A 17,027-nucleotide genomic window follows, 5' to 3' on the forward strand; every position below is an offset into this window, starting at 1 on the left:
GTAATTTATCTGTCTTCTTTTACCCACCGCAGATCCCGGCTCCATCTCTGGGCTGCCGTGCTCCATATTCTCCGTATCGCAGCCATCCAGCCCACCACCCAAACTATATACATGGCTTCACTCCAGATTCCCACCCCTACACCCTCTTAGCAGCGCCCAACTGCCCGTTGATAGGCTGGATCGAGCGAGATGAAGCCAGACGTTACGTGTTTCGAGGCTCAGCACCTCAAACGGCCAGGCTGGCTGCTTGTGTCCAAGACCAACCTGCCTGTCAATTTCTTTCCCCGGGGCCTGTCCACTCGCACACAGCATGCTGTCTGCTTGCCAGGAAAGGCCTATATGGACTTCTCCTTCACCGTTGAATGTGCCTCGACACAAGTCCAACAGATCCCAGACACCCTGCCCCCGACGTGGCCGGCGGAAGCAGAGTACATGCTTAACTACGCGGAGGTGTGGAGGGTCCAGAGTACTGACTGTGAACAGAGTACGTCGGACGCGTAACTACGGGGTACACAGAGATGGGATGGCCTGATTGTGTCTGAGGCAAATGCACCTCGTTGCTAATCGCATCTTCTCAGACACTGCCTACGCGGTGCCGACTTGATATCATATCTCACTCACTCAGCCCAGCTCTGCCTTTCTGTCATGTCAGCGTTGATCCCCCGCCATCGAGCAGGAATCCCGGCGCCCCTTCGTCATCACCAGCGGCACAGAACCACCAGGAAGCGAACCTCAAACACGAAAAGCTCCTGATCGACTGCTCAGGCGCAAGGGAGGAGAAAGCCAAGATCGCGTTTCAGGCCTCCTGTGGCATCGGACGGGCATTTTTCGCCCTCTTCTCTTCCCTGTCGTTTTGCGCTGCTTGTTGCTTTTTCCGCGCCCAAGGGTGGTGGAGTGACAACGCCAACATCTTCCCCCTAGCGTCATCATCGTTTGATGATAGCTCGTCCACGCAGAGCGGATCTGATTCGGCTGCTGCTGACGCTAGACGATGGGGACGGATGCCGGTTATCAATTCACTACTGGCATCAACTGCAAGATCCCGGCCAAGCGAGCTTAGTAGTACGAGTGGGCTTGCTAGCCCGTTCGCCGGACATGGCATGGAGGGGACCTGACGGGCGAGCGAGAGGCTGAACAAGGGATCTCTCTATAACGAATACCCATATATATACCATCGGGTTGGTGCGCTCGACTCCATTTGGCCGTTCTCTTTCCTTCGTTTCTTTTTCTTCCTTTTTTTTTTTTTTTTTTTTTTTACTTCTGGGTTATTTTCTTCTTTCTTGTCCCTCTTCATGGGCAACATCCCCCTCGCTGAAAAGGATGTGAAGAACCTGGAAGCCATATCCGATGCTCCGGACTCTGATATTCCTTGAAGGAATCTTCTGCTTATTGCCCGTTAATACCTTCTTTTACCTCTTGTTTTTAATAATGAGTAACTAGTTTTCAGCATACCTTCTTTTTTGTTTCCCTTCTCATCTGCCTGGATGCATATATCAGTTCTCCCAACATTAAACACCACATTTTACGGGCCTTCGTGATACTACTGTTCAGGAGCACGTTAACTAGTTTATCTGATTTGTCTCATCATCAGACACACCAGAAATGAGGCGCCACTCAAAGGGCCGGGAACCCCGCGCAGCTCCATTTGCTTCGAAAGATGGCCTCTCTTCTATGTTTTCTCGAGTCCCGCTCCTTCATGGCGTCTCTTCGGTCGAGGAGTCTCTGCAGAACTTAACAATGGGTGATCATATCCCGGGGCTTCTTATTCCAATTGGTATGTCCCATTGAACTGTGTAAAAGACGATGGTGACCCGCCGTATTTTCGGGCTAACGTTTAGAATGCTAGCTTTCCTTTCTTCTCTAAGGACTAATCTACAAATATCTACTTTTCCGGATGATGCAAGCTATAACCCGTACTCTCCTTATGGTATTTCCATAGAGAGCAATCTTGACGCATCGTGCACCTCCCTTTATGGTTCATCAGGAAGCGAGGAAGGCTTACATTCACCTTCAGCTGTCCAGAGACAGGCACGAAGAAACTCCAGAGCCACAAAGCCTCCGTGTGTTGATTCAGCTGGTACCCTACCTACCGAATGCCACCTCCCTGTATACCCTACGCAGTCCGAGGAAGAAATTACATCTGCCCTTGGGCTAATCTCAGAGAGTGTCTCTCAGCAACGAATACTGGCCGTCAGAGCCATCATTTCACACCCCGCAGTGATTGCGGCTGGAATATTATTTTTCTTATCGAGTTCTAAATTTATTTACTCGGGTTCGCCCGCTGACCTTATCCTAATCCTCAGCGTCTGGACGTTGAGCCTCCTCGTTCTGATCCTGGTGATCCGCTTTATGGTCAAGGGCTATATGGTCCAAATCCGGCAGACTCGGGATACTAAGTGGCTTTCACAAGACTCTGTTCATGGCCTATCACATAGACGCGATGAGGTATTCATTGCTCGGGACCCCAACACTGGCAACGGCGATGAAGGTGGAGATATCGTTGGTGTCCTTGTTATGAGGATCTGTAAGACTGTTACCGACGCCAGTACACCGGGTGTACGACCACGGTCAACTAGACGGAAGAGCTCTGCTAGATGGACGGGTATAATTCGTGCATGGACGGTTCGACAGTCCGCTAGATCAAACGGAGTGGGCACAAGGTTACTGGAAGCAGCCATCGCTAACTGTCGACTTCGGACCCTGGATGGTCCCATGTTTGCTGACGATCATGCCCATTCGAAGCGCTTTTTACCAGGGATGTTTAATATCGGTTTTGATAAGCAAGATGCATGGGCACGGAGCTTTCTGGAGCACACTGTTATGAAGGAAAGGAACAAGTAACACACTATATACTTGTTCTTCCATTCTTTTTTCCCTTTTTTTCTTTCTATTTTATATCTCCTGTCTTGGTGGTGTGGGATCGGGATTATCTTTCCTTATACATTCGCTGGTTAGGCTCTACTCTGGTTTCTATGTTGGATTCGCTATATACCCTCGTTCGTTAGTCACACTTATTGAATTGTCACTATTACTGCCATTCGTTTTATTGTATGCGCGATGTCTGTCTTAACAGCCATTAACTATCGATAACCAACCCGCCCTGCCAACTGAGATAGTAACTTGAATTCTCGGCCACATACCGTCCCTTAAGCACCACTGCACTTGCCTATACAACATCTACTCTGTAGCAATGTAGTTATTCAAGTTGACCGTTACATTGAACGCGCGTTCATGCACTGGATGCAAACCATCCAAGAGAGGTAATTATTACACTGCAAAGTGGACCAAAGTCAGCAAGAATGATCAAATCGGCTTCAGGGTTTTCTGCGGGTCAAGCCGCTCGGCCGTGGGCCACGATATCCATTAGTTATCCCTGCTAGATGCATGCCTAACTCGCTAGCTAACTCTCTCTCCCTTGCTCCATCGACAACCCAATAGCCCCGTCACGCAAAGACGTTAGCAAAGTTACAAAAGGAGGATTCTTGGTCAAAATGTGAAGCCGTAGTGGTCAGAAAATAGACAGTTAGTGATTATCAAAACCGTAAACGGTCGTCCCAAGCTACAAACAGAATGATTAGCTCTTCACTCGGGCATATGTATACTATGTGTCTACTTCGTAGAGAGAGGCTTACCCTCTTTAGGACAAAAACAATCTAGCCATGGGTACGGTGTTAGCTGCCAATGATAACATAGCCAATACGTCTGAATATGAACTCACATCGGAGGTAGTCACTGTCTGTGATAAATGTTAGCTGCTTTACAGAGTATGAAAATAAGAAAACATAGCGATGCTTACCTTGCGAGTCTTAGCAGGCGTGTCAGTAGATTCGAGGAGCATGACCACTTGTTCCAGTATCTTGTTAGGCGGAGCATGTCAGTAAAAGACTTTCATATACAGGGTCGTATTAAGCTGGCTCTTCCTTACCGTCTGGAGACGAGAGACAACAATCTCTCGGACCGTCTTGTAAATCGCCTTTTGTATGCGTACAACGCCCCCACGGCGTGCCAGGCGGCTACAGTTTGGAGGAAGGGTTAGTCCCAGCATAGAATGGTAGTAAGGAGCTATTATATGAGATGCCGTGAAAGTCTCCATACCGGATTGCAGGCTTGGCTGTAGTAGATACATTGTTAGTTTTTTCTATAGTAATATCCAGTCTGGGTGTTGACAGGTATAGACTTCTTCGATATACTTACTTATACCCATGATATTGTCTCGTTTGTTCTTTCTGCAGCCACATTGAATGATTGATAAGACTTCCTCGAAGTGTTGGATCTCAATCAAGCTTACCGGTATCTTCTGGGTAAATATTTGGCAGTATGGTTCTTCCTCTTGCTCAACTTGAGTGGTACCTCCATATTTGAGCGGAAGAGGCACGATACTGGCTGTGAAATCGCGGGTAGAAATATAGTTGACTCGATAAGGAGCCAGGAAGGCGGATTTATGGAGGAATGGATTAGGTATGGAGAAAATGCGATGCGGTTTGGAAGGGAGTGTAGATGCAGAGAGTTGCTTTGTGTTGTGTTTTTATGTGTTCTTCAACCTAGCGTTACTGGGACAATGGACAACACAAAGCTGGGCCAGCAAAAAGAAGAACACCGATAAGGACCTCTAGCTTTGGCTGAGTTCTTTTGAGGATTGAATTGGCTCTTGATGGCAGGTATATGTATATTTGTGGCTGCCAGGGTCACTGGTCATAGACTCAGAGAAAGGGAGGGGGATTGTCTTTCGAGCGAGTCCTGAGTCCACAGCTGGAGTTGAGAGGAAGCACATAGTATGTCCCTGGGCCACAAAGCCGGGAATTGGGATTAATGACTATAGATAGGAATTGATGATATGTACGTGCGTGCGTATATATAAACATATATACGTGATGTGATGCCAGAATTTAGAGGCTATTCTGCCATTGACTCATGACATGCCAGTAAATTTTGGCCATTGAGCGAAGGGACAGAAGGGACATCAAACATATATGCGATAGAGACAAATGAGGGACAGCAGAGTAAAGCAGCAGAACCTTCCGGAGCCACACCTGAGCGAACGCCAGTCGTAGAAAGAAGATAGAAAGACATGACATATATCACTAGGAGATAAAGGTAGCCTCCATTAAAAGGGTACCTTCTTCTGTGATCTCCTCTTCGTCTCCAACTTTAAACTTGATGGGCAGCTTGTGCGATGGAATGAACTGTTAGGAACATAATGTCAGTTCTGGAGAGACATGCATAGAATAGACGATACAGAAGTCGAAAACTGACCTGATATACATATGGTCGTGTTCCAGCAACACTGCCGACAAGAGACTTGATCAAGCCTGGTACTTCAGCCATAACATCAATTCGGTCCATTCTCTGGCCCAGGGAACCTTCGATTATGGCTGTGAAGGGTTTACCATCTGCCGTTTTGCCAGACCAGGTGATCTTTAGAGCAGTTGGTTCAGGCCAGTCATTCTCAGAATCCTGGGTGGCTTCAGTATGAGTTATGGAATTTGGAGCACCGGCATATATAATTTCTCCATCCTTTGCTACGCCACCCACATTCACGATGGTGGAGCCGTATGAAGGAGGCGTCGTGTATTCCATCATGATAGCAGAGAAGGTGGGTGATTGAAAGTCAACAAAATTCCATCTCGCAGCTATGAAGAGAGATCAGATGGTCAAAATTGGTACCCATGAGTTTTAAGAAACAGGATTAAGTGGTGTGTGTAGCATACCAAGGTGATGGGGCTTCATGCCCTGGAGTGCATGGACGAAAAATCCCTTTCCGGCGAAGTCGATTTCTCTTTCACGGGTAATGATTGAACCTTCAACCTTGCATCGTGGCCAAAAGGCATGTCTCATACTGCCCCATGGATTCATTGGATCGGTTCCAAATGTCGAGATTCCGTCCTTACCTGCGACGAAACCTGGAGCAGTGCGGGTGATGGTAACATTGACTAGACTATCTTCGTTGATAGCCGACTTGATGGTATATGCGGTCCCTTCTTCATTGAGAGTGATGGCAACGTTGTCGCCGCCAAATGAGAGCATGTCTTCAGCAAAAATATGGTTCTGGACGGGGTCGGAGGCCCATAAGTGAGGTTTCGCTGGATCCTTGGAGAACACTTTGCAATTGAACTGGCAAGTTGTATGGAGGCCACTAGAGTGCGAAATATATCAGCGACTCTACTAAATGATGAAAGAGTAGATAAAAAGGAGGGGTGAGTGGCTAAGAAAAAGATGCGCTCCGACATCTTCATCGCCGAACAAGCTCACACGACATTGTTGTAGATCAGCTGGAGTGAGGCAACATCTCCGTTATCCGAGAACAGATAGAAGGTCTGGGTCTCGACGCAAGTCGACTGCATTGCTGCCCATCGTAAATGATCCTTATTCACCTCCGTGTAGGGTATCGTCTTTGCCTGGTCGACCACCGACTGTATAGCCGTGGGGCCATAGATCGGCTCCTGTGTCCCGGCAACGTTGGCCAGGCTATAAAGTAAACACATCAGTATATGCTAACTACATAGTTGGCCACGGAGAGAGATAGTACATACGTCTGTTTAAACCAGTTCATTGTTGAGTCTGTCAAAGGGCGGTATTCGACTTGGGGATTGTATCTAGACCGGATGGGAGGGGAACCAGCAGGAGGCGCGCGACCAAAGGCCGAAGCAGAAGAGCGGATGTGGCGGATAAACGATGTACCGTACTGGTTGGCCACAGGAGGTAACCTACTGTGCGCGTTAAGTTACAAGAAGACACAGCAGCACAAATGTAAAATGAAGCGTCAAAAGATCTTTCTGGCTTCTGCTTGCTTGCTTGCTCGTCGTCGTTTTTCTTCTTGTCGTCGAAAGGATCGCGGCTATTTTACTATTACGCGCGATTCCGGCGGTTACGACCAGGACCTGCGGCTAGCGCTAATATTGCTACTTTGAGTTTAGCGCACGCTCGGAAGAACTTTTTGATCTTTTGAGAGAAATCGAGAAGAAGAAGAAGAAGAAGAAGAAGCAAACGATTGACGGTGACCTGACGACAGGAGATCTCGAAAGAAGGGGAAAAGAGGACGCCGCTCTATCACTCACTCGGTTTCTGGCTTGTTTCTGCAAGGGCAACCACAACAATGGCCGCCAAAGCTATCCCAAAGGACGTCGTGGTGAAGCTCATCGTGGGCGCCGGGCAGGCCAGTCCCAGCCCTCCAGTTGGCCCAGCGCTGGGAAGTAAAGGTGTGAAGTCGATGGACTTTTGCAAGGTAGGCTGGCTGTTGACTCAATTGTTGTGAATTGGGACTTGTATGTATAACCCGACGAGAGCAGGAATTCAATGCGCGAACGGCACACATCAACGTCGGAACTCCGATACCTGCACGAGTCACCATCCGCCCTGATCGATCCTTTACATTCGACCTCAGAACTCCGGTGACATCCTGGCTCCTCCTGCAAGCGGCGAAGGTTGAACCAAGGAAAGCTCGCATCCGGGGCGGCGAACGGCCGGGCCACGAGACAATCGGGAACGTCTCTTTGAAGCATGTGTACGAGATTGCGAAGATAAAACAGACTGAGCTTCGATTGTCCGGTTTGAGCCTCCAGGGGCTATGTATGAGCATCATAGCCCAGGCAAAGTCCATCGGCATCAAGGTCGTGCCGTGAACGCGATATGTTCTAGAAGAACAGAGGAAAGGGGAAGCATTGAAGAACATGTACCGAGGTAATCTACTTTCTGCAAGAGTTCGACCAGGCTGGGTGGACGGATCGAACGGGTTCTGCGTGGTCATTGCATGGCGTTTTTGCGGGTGGGCAATCCTACTTCTTGGGCTTCTTTCTATATATATTTATTCAGCAGCCTCCCTTTTTTTTTTTTTTTGCCTTCCTTTGCAGAGAGCTCCTGGGAATGCCCAGAGAGCAGTGTACAGTATCGTACGGCAGCCACAGTGTATGATAGACCAACGACTTCTTCTCTTCTTCTCTTCTTCTTTTCTTCTCTTCTCCTTCGCTGCTGCTGTCACTCGCTGACTCAGCTACCTCGGCCGCTGCGCTTCTTGGTCGCTTTGAAAACTTCTCGACGGGCTGGAAGACAACAACGTCGTCGGTAAACGTCCAGCCGGGCCAGCAGCAAGTCTCCCGGGGATCAGCTTCCGTCTGCCGTCTAGCGGCTCGCGCAGCGTCATCAGAAGACACAAGCCCGGCATATCAAAACGTCTTCCCGCCGAGTTCCGGAAAAAGTTGAGTTCGAACAAGCTTTGCCTGGCCGAAAATCGATTCCAACCGCAACATTTTCTTCGTCGACCTCGTCCTCCTTCTTTTCCTCACTTCCAAGTACTTCATCTCTCATCTATCATCCTGATATCACCAGCCGATACGGAGTCTTTGGCTCTCTGTCATCTGCTTGACGCCGCCGTCTCTCCCGACCTGCCGCGATTCGCATGCCTGGCGCGCATCCTTCCGACTTCCGTGCCCCTCCTATTTGTTCGCGCCCTCCCTGGCTTGGCCTAGCTAGAAGGCCTCCCCCCCTCCAGCAGGAGCATCCCAACCTGCGCTGCGCCTAAGGACGCTCGCCGTTGCATCTGCGCCAGTAGACCGCCGGATGCGACGCGTTGGGAGGAATGATTCTGTACCCACAAGTCCGTTGAGAGAGCTTGCCCTAGGCCCTTCCCAGTTAACAATCTTGCAACAACACTTCCATATTATAAAATATAAAATAAAAGGATAAACGCAGCCGAGGAAGCATAGCGAGCCAGAAGAGCGCCTGAAGCGTGCTTTGAAAACTGCCTCATCGTCATCATGGCTCCGCTTGCTAGCTCAGGTTCGGCGGAGAAGAAGGCCCAGGAGCCAAATACAGTTCGTTTTGCCGCGCAGAACCAGGAGATCGAGCCACCACAGAACCTGCTATCGTCCAGTGGTTCTCCAGATACAATTGTCAAGGGAAATGCTGACCCTACACCTGCGGGCCCGGGTGGTGAATTCGTACCATTTGATTCTGCGTTCCAGAAATCCAGACTTCAGGAAACTAGGCTACACAACTTTGCATTTGATCCAGTTTCTCTGCCTGCTTCAAGGGTATGTGACCGATAGATCTTTATTGTTCAGATAACAGCTTTGCTTTCATCATATTCTGATCCTATAATTAGACAGCATTGCTAACCCTATGTTTATAGGTTCCTTCTCAAAATTCAAGTATCCGTGATTTCAACAGATCAATAGCGATATCTCCTCCTCCATCTCAACCCCAGTCTCCTGCCTTTGGGCCTATTGACTTGCCGGAACACCCAAAAGATGGACATAACCGTGCATTACTAGAGACTACAGAGATGACACCCGAAGCCTCCTCATCCAGTGAACGACCCTCCAAGCACTACATCAGAAACCAGACCTCCTTTTCTTCATCCCGGCCTTCCTCACCCTCTACAGCACCCTCAACACGTCCGGTTTCGGGCCACAGCAATACACCTCCGCCAAAACTATCAAATTTAAACCGTGGAAAGTTTTTCGTCGGTCCCTCAGAAGAGAGCCCTCCAGGAACTCCTCGGTTTGAAGTCAAACGGCCTGCCTCTCCTCTCCTGGGATCAGGCACAATAACCCCTTTGGGGGACGAAAATGACCCGTATGCCCGGGACAAGAGACCTCCACAAACCAAAAACCTAGCGAATCTTGATCAGAGGTTCATTTTTGGAGGAGTCGATGCCAAACGTCGCCCACATAAATCACATTCCACTACTTCATTATCAACGCACAACATTCCACGCTCTGCCCATTCATCTGAAGCCAAGGATCATCACCATCATAAACATCCCCACCTATTCGGTGGCAAGAAAGATCGACATCATGATGAGAAATTTGATGCCAAACATTCAGGCTCGATGTCTGAACTAAGACGCTTTTTTAGAATAGATCGCAAGCATAAACGTGGAGAATCGCCATCTTCCATGAAGTCTTCCCGGTCCTCCATTAAACATGTTCCCTTCCAGTCTACTGCTCCTAGTGTGCCATTTGCCGATGACCATGGCCTGCAATCAAAATATGGAAAGCTAGGTAAAGTTTTGGGCGCAGGCGCTGGAGGCTCTGTCAGGCTGCTCAAACGTAGCTCAGATGGAGTTACTTTTGCTGTTAAACAGTTCAGGGAAAAGCATTCATGGGAATCAGAGAGGGAGTACGCGAAGAAAGTTACAGCGGAGTTTTGCATTGGCTCTACCTTACACCACGGAAACATCATCGAGACCCTGGATATCATTCGCGAGAACGGCATCTGGTATGAGGTTATGGAATTTGCCCCTTATGATCTTTTTGCCATTGTTATGACCGGGAAAATGACAAGGGAAGAGATTGCGTGCTCGTGGCTTCAGATTGTGAACGGAGTCAGCTATCTCCATAGCATGGGTTTGGCCCATCGAGATCTCAAGCTGGATAATGTCGTTGTCAATGACAAAGGTATTATGAAGTTGATAGATTTCGGTAGCGCTGTAGTATTTAGGTATCCTTTCGAAACAGGGACCGTTCAAGCCACAGGTAAGCTACCACTCCGTTTCGCCATCCTATAAACAAACAAGATGAAGACCGCTAATGAATCATACAGGTGTCGTTGGCTCAGACCCATACTTGGCTCCTGAGGTCTATGATAATAAAAAATATGACCCTTGTGCAGCAGACATGTGGTCACTAGCAATAATATTTTGCTGTATGATCCTTCGTCGATTCCCATGGAAACAGCCCAAGGAAGAGGATAATTCATTCAAACTGTTCATCGCCGAACCATCTCCCAATACCCCACCACCTGAAGAATTTGGCAACCCTTCTAGAGGTCGGCCGAGATCCGTGGCAGGAGAACCAACCAATAGTTCCATACCTAACGGAAACAAAGGTGACGGCCACCATCATCGACGTAGATCAGATCACAAAGAATACCCCAAACATGAGCATGTCGCCAATGACCCTAAGGACGAAGCTTCTGCGAAGGGGACAGCCAGCACAGAGAAACAGCAGGCAACAGGCCAACGTCAAGAACCTATCAAAGGACCTTGGCGGCTATTGCGAGTTCTACCTAGGGAATCCCGTCTACTTATCAGTCGTTTACTGAAGCTCGACCCTAAGGAAAGAGCCACCTTACAGGATGTATTGGACAACGAGTGGGTAAGGAGCTGTGAGGTCTGTAGGCAGGAAGAATCCGGCCAGACTATCAATGCCCCCGGACATACCCACATATTAGAGCCTCCCACACCCCCACCCGCAAAAAAATAACTATTTAATAGATTTTATTGTGAATCACGTAAATGTTTTGGAGGATTTGGTCCCTTGTGGCTTGCTTTGGTTTGTTTGGCTTCATGTTTATTTCCTGTTTCCCTTTTCTAATTCTACTTTGTTTTTCCCGTCCTGCTTTGGCCTGGGATGGAAAAGTCTGCCTCCTTTCGATATGCAATTATAAATGTGGACAGTTATTTGGTAGGAGTTGGGTCTTTGTTTGTTTCCTGGCCACATCTTTCCCCTTTGGCGTTATGCAAAGGAGAAGAGCGTGGATTCTTGATACCTATGACCTACATAATGTACAATCAGATGCCCTATTGTTTTGTTTTATAGTATATATATACCTTGGTCATAGACTTATGCCACGGATCCTAATAATTACAGTTGACATTTTCTATTATGTACTGTGCCATGATCCAATATATACACAAACCTCTAACTGGTTAAAGCATCCGCTAATTTATATGATGCACGACGATATCATTCGCCTACGACGCTACGTCCGATTCAGGTGGTGATTGAGCCAGCGTCGCTCCAGTTGCATCTGTGTCAGTGTGTTTTCCATTCACTTGTGGTCTCTGGTCAGCCCCTGTGGTTTCGGTGCTGGAGAGATCAACTCCGACTTTCTTATCCTTAGCCTCGCCATCTTCTACAGGAACTGGAATCTTTCGCTTTCCGTTTGCCTTGTACACAAGAACCATATCATTTCCTGTTCTCCATAGGTGAGTACGTATGGTGGCAAGGGTCATATCCATAGGTATAAGCTACATAGATATATTGTTAATGTTTTCCATTTCTTTCATTTCATACACATATTCATTTGAGGTGACTTACCGTATTCTGACAGTATAGTTCGAGATACTCCTCGGGTTTTAGAGCATCCTCACTTGGAGTTTCGGCATTCTGCGGATCAATTCGTTCTGCAACATAGGCAAGAATTTTCTTCGCACGGAGCATTCGATTTGCATTGAGGCGAGATGAATTATTTGGGGCGGCTCTGTACTTAATGTCAGTGTGCCCCCCATTGATACCCATTGATAATAAAAACTATGTATTGCAAAACCAACACGTTCCAGGAGATGCACTTACGTATCAGGTTTAACAACCTCTGGAAGAGAATCCTGATATGGTTTCAAGGAGAATGCGATTTTAGGTATCTCTTTAAAAGGGACAATATTCTTCAAGGTATGGCGATCAGCAATGCATCATTGAATCCAGTGGTGAAGAGGAATTATAATAGAAAATCACTTACACGAAGTAGGAGGTCAGCCAGCCAAGCAGGGGCAGCTTTCTCAAATATTTCAATATCTTGACGGACAGTCCCAACAGTACCCCTGTATAGGTCTGCAGCAACGGCTGAATCTGGATTTTCTTCTTGGATAAGGATACCTATATGAGGTGGAATATTCAAAACTGGTGCCTCATTTTCTGGTGTAGGGGTGATCAATGTTTCTATTTCTTTGCAAGGATTTGCTGCCGAATAAGCATCATAGTCGGCATGTATCCTGTCGATAACTCCGCGAAAATTGTCATCAAATGGGCGTTCCTTTTCAGATGATTTATCCGATTCTTCTGTCTTCTCTTCCGCAATTGGTTTTGTTTCCGTAGACGTTTTAGATTTCTTCGGGAACGTCATTTGGAATTTCTTGCCAAAGAGGGTTGTTCCTTTTTTTGATCTCTCTTCCTTTTCTGGCTCTAATGGGCCTGATATGGGTGCAGCAGGTGGTGGCTGTTCGTCAGAGGATCGGGATTTTGCAGTTGAATCTGCTGCATCCGTTGATGGGCGTTTCATCGCATTGGTGAAATAATCAGAAGAACCCGTGGGGTCCTTACCACCGTCATTTGTGAAAGGCCCATTGCTAGAATTATGCAATTCGGGGAAAGGCGAAGTCATGTTTGGTGTACCGATGCCGATTGACATACCTGGAGCCATAGCTGAGCGGGTTGCTCCCGCCCCTTTCATCCCAGGAGAGCTAGGAGGAATTGGTGTCTCAGGCGAACTGGGTGTCGCAACTGTTGGAAGCGCTATATTATCCAAAACATCATAGTCACATTCTCCTTTCTGTTCATATTTTAATTTAAGGGTTTGTCTGTAAACCTCATCCCGCCGGACTTCTTCTTTGACAATTCCATCAAAGAGATACCTCAATATCCATTTCCCAAAATTGACTATGACAACGGTTATTAAAGATTCCTATTTATAGCATGATAGACCATAACTTACTTCTCTGATCTTCTCGATATGCATTGGTATCTGTGTCAGGGAGATTGGCCTGATCAACGTATATTTCCCCATCGAAGCATCTGTTTTGTTCCAGAATTACAGACAGTCTCCCGGTTCTTGTATGTAAAGTACACCAATTCGCAATTGTTTCAGTAGTATTCACTTCTGATGCAACATCATCCAGATGGCGTTTACCGAAAAACTTTATAGGAACACACTATATGCCGTTAGTATTTCGGAATAAGAGAACTACTATGAAAGCTTACCCTAAGTAAATCCCATAGCACCACATCCCCAGCGGTATCTTGGGTCAACGCCCTTTTTCTATCATTCAGAGCGATGTGCTTTATCATGCCATGCTGCCCTTCTATTGTCTCTTGAGGCAATGACTGAAGAGGGGTTGCGAGAGTTATTCCCTCATCCAAGAGAATATCAGTGGGAGCTCGTAAGCTAGAGACGGATAAGCTCACAACATCAGCCTCACGGTGCATAGGGTTAGGGAACGTAGCAGCGTTTGACAAAATCAGGATAGAACTGGCAGGGATTTTCTGGTTTGAAGACAGCGGGTCAATTTTGTTGTCATCCGAGGGTGTTGGGGATGCCACGCTTGGAGTGTGTCGACAGAGTGGCGACGGTGCGGACGCCTCAATCTCCGCAGTTATATCAACATCACTCCAACGATGGATACTAGATTTTGGTGTCGCTGTCCAAATATGACCCCCAGCGGCCACAACTTTGAACACGCCATCATTTTCCTGCAAGGCAGCGACGCAAATGCCCTGATCAATATCTGGAGCATTTCTGGTATCTGTTTTCGCCACGAGGCCAGATCTATCGCTTGAATAAAAGACAGATAATTGGGGGTGGTCCGAGTATAGTGACCATACACTATCGTTATGCATGGTAAGAGTGTGCATACATCGTCCAGCTGCCATGGACCATACTTTGACGGTTTGGTCAGATGATGCTGTCAAAATTGTATCGGCATCGCGGTTAAGAAGGATACTCCTAACGTTATCTGTGTGGCCGACAAATTTAGTGATTAATTTCCCCGTTTTAGAATCCCAGATTCGAACAATGCTATCCGGGCCGCCACTGGCTAAAATAGACCCTTTCGCGCTCAAAGCATACACTGAGCCTTTAGGTGTCTTGTCATATTCAGAAACATCGATTTTTAAACGTTCCCCGCCGCCATTTATATCCCAAAGGTATATTTTATGGTCCAAGCTACCAGAGGCAACCCAGTCAGCGTCTGGTTGCGGAGTTGCAAGGCATTTAACGTAATCAGTATGCTTTCCAATAACGGCAGGCGCATGGTCATCGGCTGCCGGTCTCCATGCCCTTACTGTGGTATCTGAAGAAGCGGAAACGAGGGTCGAATTATTCCGAGTCAAGATGATATCGTTGATCCAATGTGTGTGCGCTTGGACTTGGCTTCTGAACGAGGTAGTGGTAGAGGAACGGGAGGGTGTATTATTTTGTGTGAAATCGTGTAGGTCATTACGTGTCCGGAGGTTGAGATTCAAATCCCAGGCACATATTACGCCATCTCGCCCAGCAGAATATCTGGAAATGTCAGCAGACTAGTTCTACTCAAAATCGCTGATCATAGTAGAATCGTGGTCCACTGTCGAATCAACAGTTTCACAAGAGTCACTCACAGAGTTGAGCTTGTGGTATCAACAGCAAGGCCATTCACACCCAATCTGTGGCCGCCAGGCGCATCTGGTGGTGACAGCACTAACCGCAATGACAAGTCAATGAAATTGCTCTCGAAAGGCATAAATATATCAAGTTTCAGTGGGGAAGCGCTCACCGTAGCTGACCCGTTGGGTTGACTTCCTAGCCATCCAGAAACCACAACCCGACACTGCACTGCTCGGCCGTTATCACGGTCCGGCGCAGGGAATGTTGGTCGCCCACGGAGTTTCGAAGGTAGTAAGTACTAGTGCGTAAGATAGCTAGACTTCTTCAGTTGGCAAACCGGCCGAAACCCCATGTGGTAGATCCGGAGTACGTCTACCACTGAGATATAGAGTGTAGAGGCTGCCTTGTAATTTTTCACTTCTGTCGGTCTTGAAAGAGTCGTATAATTGTTAAATGTTGGAGTCTTGCGAACATGCGGAGGCTGTCACTAAACACTAAACTTAGCCGCGATAGCTTATCGGGTCACATGATTTTTGAATGGTCTCTCTATAAATAGATATCGATGAGTTGAAAATAAATAATACAGCCAGTCAAGCCTATTAGTCGGGAAGAATGCTGCAGAGCCCCTACAGCAACTCTGACTGGAGCTTCTGCTCGGTGTGATGGCCTTCCATCAAGTTCCACGCTCTCTGGTAGCTCCCAAGAAAAATCGCTCCTCCAATACCAATCCAGGCGACTCGAGGTCCGATCCCTTTCCAAAATGCGCTAGCACCTTCATCTCTCCATATTCCTTTGACTATGTCCCTGACTCTGACTTTTCCCATACCTGACTCAGGATTCCCGCCACGCCGGGCCAGCATCACTCGGGTTTTAACGACATCCAGTGGTGTTGTCAATCCCGCAGATATAGCCCCGGCAATACTTCCAAAAATTGCGCTCGACGTAGCAGATATACCAATTACCTTCGCACCTGGGTTTTTCTCTTTCTTCCAGGAAGCATACGCATCTTTCATCCCTTCCCACATAGTGAACTGTAGTATGGTAAAAGGAATTTCTCGGGCAATTGTTATAGAAGTTCCTCGATATAATTCACGGATAACCAGGAGTGACCCATTCTGACTCCCGTTTCCATGGCGTAGAGAGAGAATGTCCTTGAGGGCTAGCAAAGTCGAGCCTCCAAAGAGACCGGCTTGCGCTCGCTGTTTTATAACCTCCGTCGGTACGCGAACAGCACAAGCAGCAACTTCGCCTAAAGACGATGCAACGGAATGTGTAAGGAATGTGTGCTGCCATGGCACAGTCGAGGGCGAGGTGGTTGGGGGTAGGAAATATCGCTTTACGCCATCATAGACGACGAAGAAGCTCGCAGCTGATGGAGCAGATCCGAGCAGAACGGAGGGCAAACCAGCGTATATTCCGCGAAACGTCTGTCGTAAAACTTTTAGGCCATTGGCACTCCCATTCAATGAGCGCGCAACTGAAGATCCTTGTGTCTTATGTCGGGCTTGCTGAAGTCTAGTCTTGATGGTATCGAGAGGGAAAAGAGAAACGTCTACGGTGAGACCAGCCGCTGCTCCAGCCTATAAAATGAAAATCCAAGTCAGTTGGTTTGATTAGAGAATCGTGGATTAGTTAATATACTCACCAGAAGGGACCTAGTCCACAGAGCCGATTGTGTCGCGTGCGACTCATCCTTCTGACCTGCCATTGAATCTCAGGGCCTTTCAGTGGTCAAATATTACAATAGCAGCCCTGCACAAATGTTCATGTTGCCTACAGCATAGTAAGCCGAGCGAACATGTAAGGTAAACAGCTCTTATCCACTGTTGCGCGCGTTTTGATCCGATTCGATCAATTTCAAAGATTTTTTGTTCTTGAGATTTTGCCAGGATTTAGTTCACTCGTTAACCAGTTAGCCGCGAGCAAAAAGGGGGTCAAAGTCTACAGCCGCC

The 17,027-nt window shown here is 47.6% G+C and overlaps 6 protein-coding genes across 6 annotated transcripts; 2 read left to right on the forward strand and 4 right to left on the reverse strand.

The window, feature by feature from the left end:
• Positions 1-1,602: 1,602 nt before the first annotated feature.
• Positions 1,603-2,841, forward strand: ARB_04361 (acetyltransferase, GNAT family; the record flags this gene model as incomplete). The annotated part of the gene is made up of 2 exons (XM_003017434.1): positions 1,603-1,774; positions 1,940-2,841. 2 exons carry the CDS (start codon positions 1,603-1,605, stop codon positions 2,839-2,841), a joined length of 1,074 nt encoding a protein of 357 aa, XP_003017480.1.
• Positions 2,842-5,081: 2,240 nt separating this feature from the next.
• Positions 5,082-6,550, reverse strand: ARB_04362 (uncharacterized protein; the record flags this gene model as incomplete). The annotated part of the gene is made up of 5 exons (XM_003017435.1): positions 5,082-5,183; positions 5,254-5,630; positions 5,709-6,133; positions 6,250-6,465; positions 6,531-6,550. The coding sequence occupies 5 exons, from the start codon at positions 6,548-6,550 to the stop codon at positions 5,082-5,084; spliced, it is 1,140 nt and encodes a 379-aa protein (XP_003017481.1).
• Positions 6,551-7,805: 1,255 nt separating this feature from the next.
• On the reverse strand, positions 7,806-8,301 carry ARB_04363 (uncharacterized protein; the record flags this gene model as incomplete). Its single annotated transcript, XM_003017436.1, has 2 exons — positions 7,806-8,108; positions 8,236-8,301. The coding sequence occupies 2 exons, from the start codon at positions 8,299-8,301 to the stop codon at positions 7,806-7,808; spliced, it is 369 nt and encodes a 122-aa protein (XP_003017482.1).
• A 449-nt stretch (positions 8,302-8,750) lies between these two features.
• ARB_04364 (uncharacterized protein) lies at positions 8,751-11,201 on the forward strand (the record flags this gene model as incomplete). Its single annotated transcript, XM_003017437.1, has 3 exons — positions 8,751-9,026; positions 9,125-10,472; positions 10,540-11,201. 3 exons carry the CDS (start codon positions 8,751-8,753, stop codon positions 11,199-11,201), a joined length of 2,286 nt encoding a protein of 761 aa, XP_003017483.1.
• Positions 11,202-11,692: 491 nt separating this feature from the next.
• Positions 11,693-15,211, reverse strand: ARB_04365 (uncharacterized protein; the record flags this gene model as incomplete). The annotated part of the gene is made up of 7 exons (XM_003017438.1): positions 11,693-11,968; positions 12,039-12,201; positions 12,294-12,382; positions 12,457-13,373; positions 13,429-13,645; positions 13,695-14,994; positions 15,090-15,211. 7 exons carry the CDS (start codon positions 15,209-15,211, stop codon positions 11,693-11,695), a joined length of 3,084 nt encoding a protein of 1,027 aa, XP_003017484.1.
• Positions 15,212-15,701: 490 nt separating this feature from the next.
• On the reverse strand, positions 15,702-16,783 carry ARB_04366 (mitochondrial carrier protein (Pet8), putative; the record flags this gene model as incomplete). The annotated part of the gene is made up of 2 exons (XM_003017439.1): positions 15,702-16,655; positions 16,721-16,783. The coding sequence occupies 2 exons, from the start codon at positions 16,781-16,783 to the stop codon at positions 15,702-15,704; spliced, it is 1,017 nt and encodes a 338-aa protein (XP_003017485.1).
• Between the last annotated feature and the right edge of the window lie 244 nt (positions 16,784-17,027).

Source organism: Trichophyton benhamiae (assembly GCF_000151125.1).
Source record: "Trichophyton benhamiae CBS 112371 chromosome Unknown contig01293.0, whole genome shotgun sequence".
Taxonomy (NCBI): domain Eukaryota; kingdom Fungi; phylum Ascomycota; class Eurotiomycetes; order Onygenales; family Arthrodermataceae; genus Trichophyton; species Trichophyton benhamiae.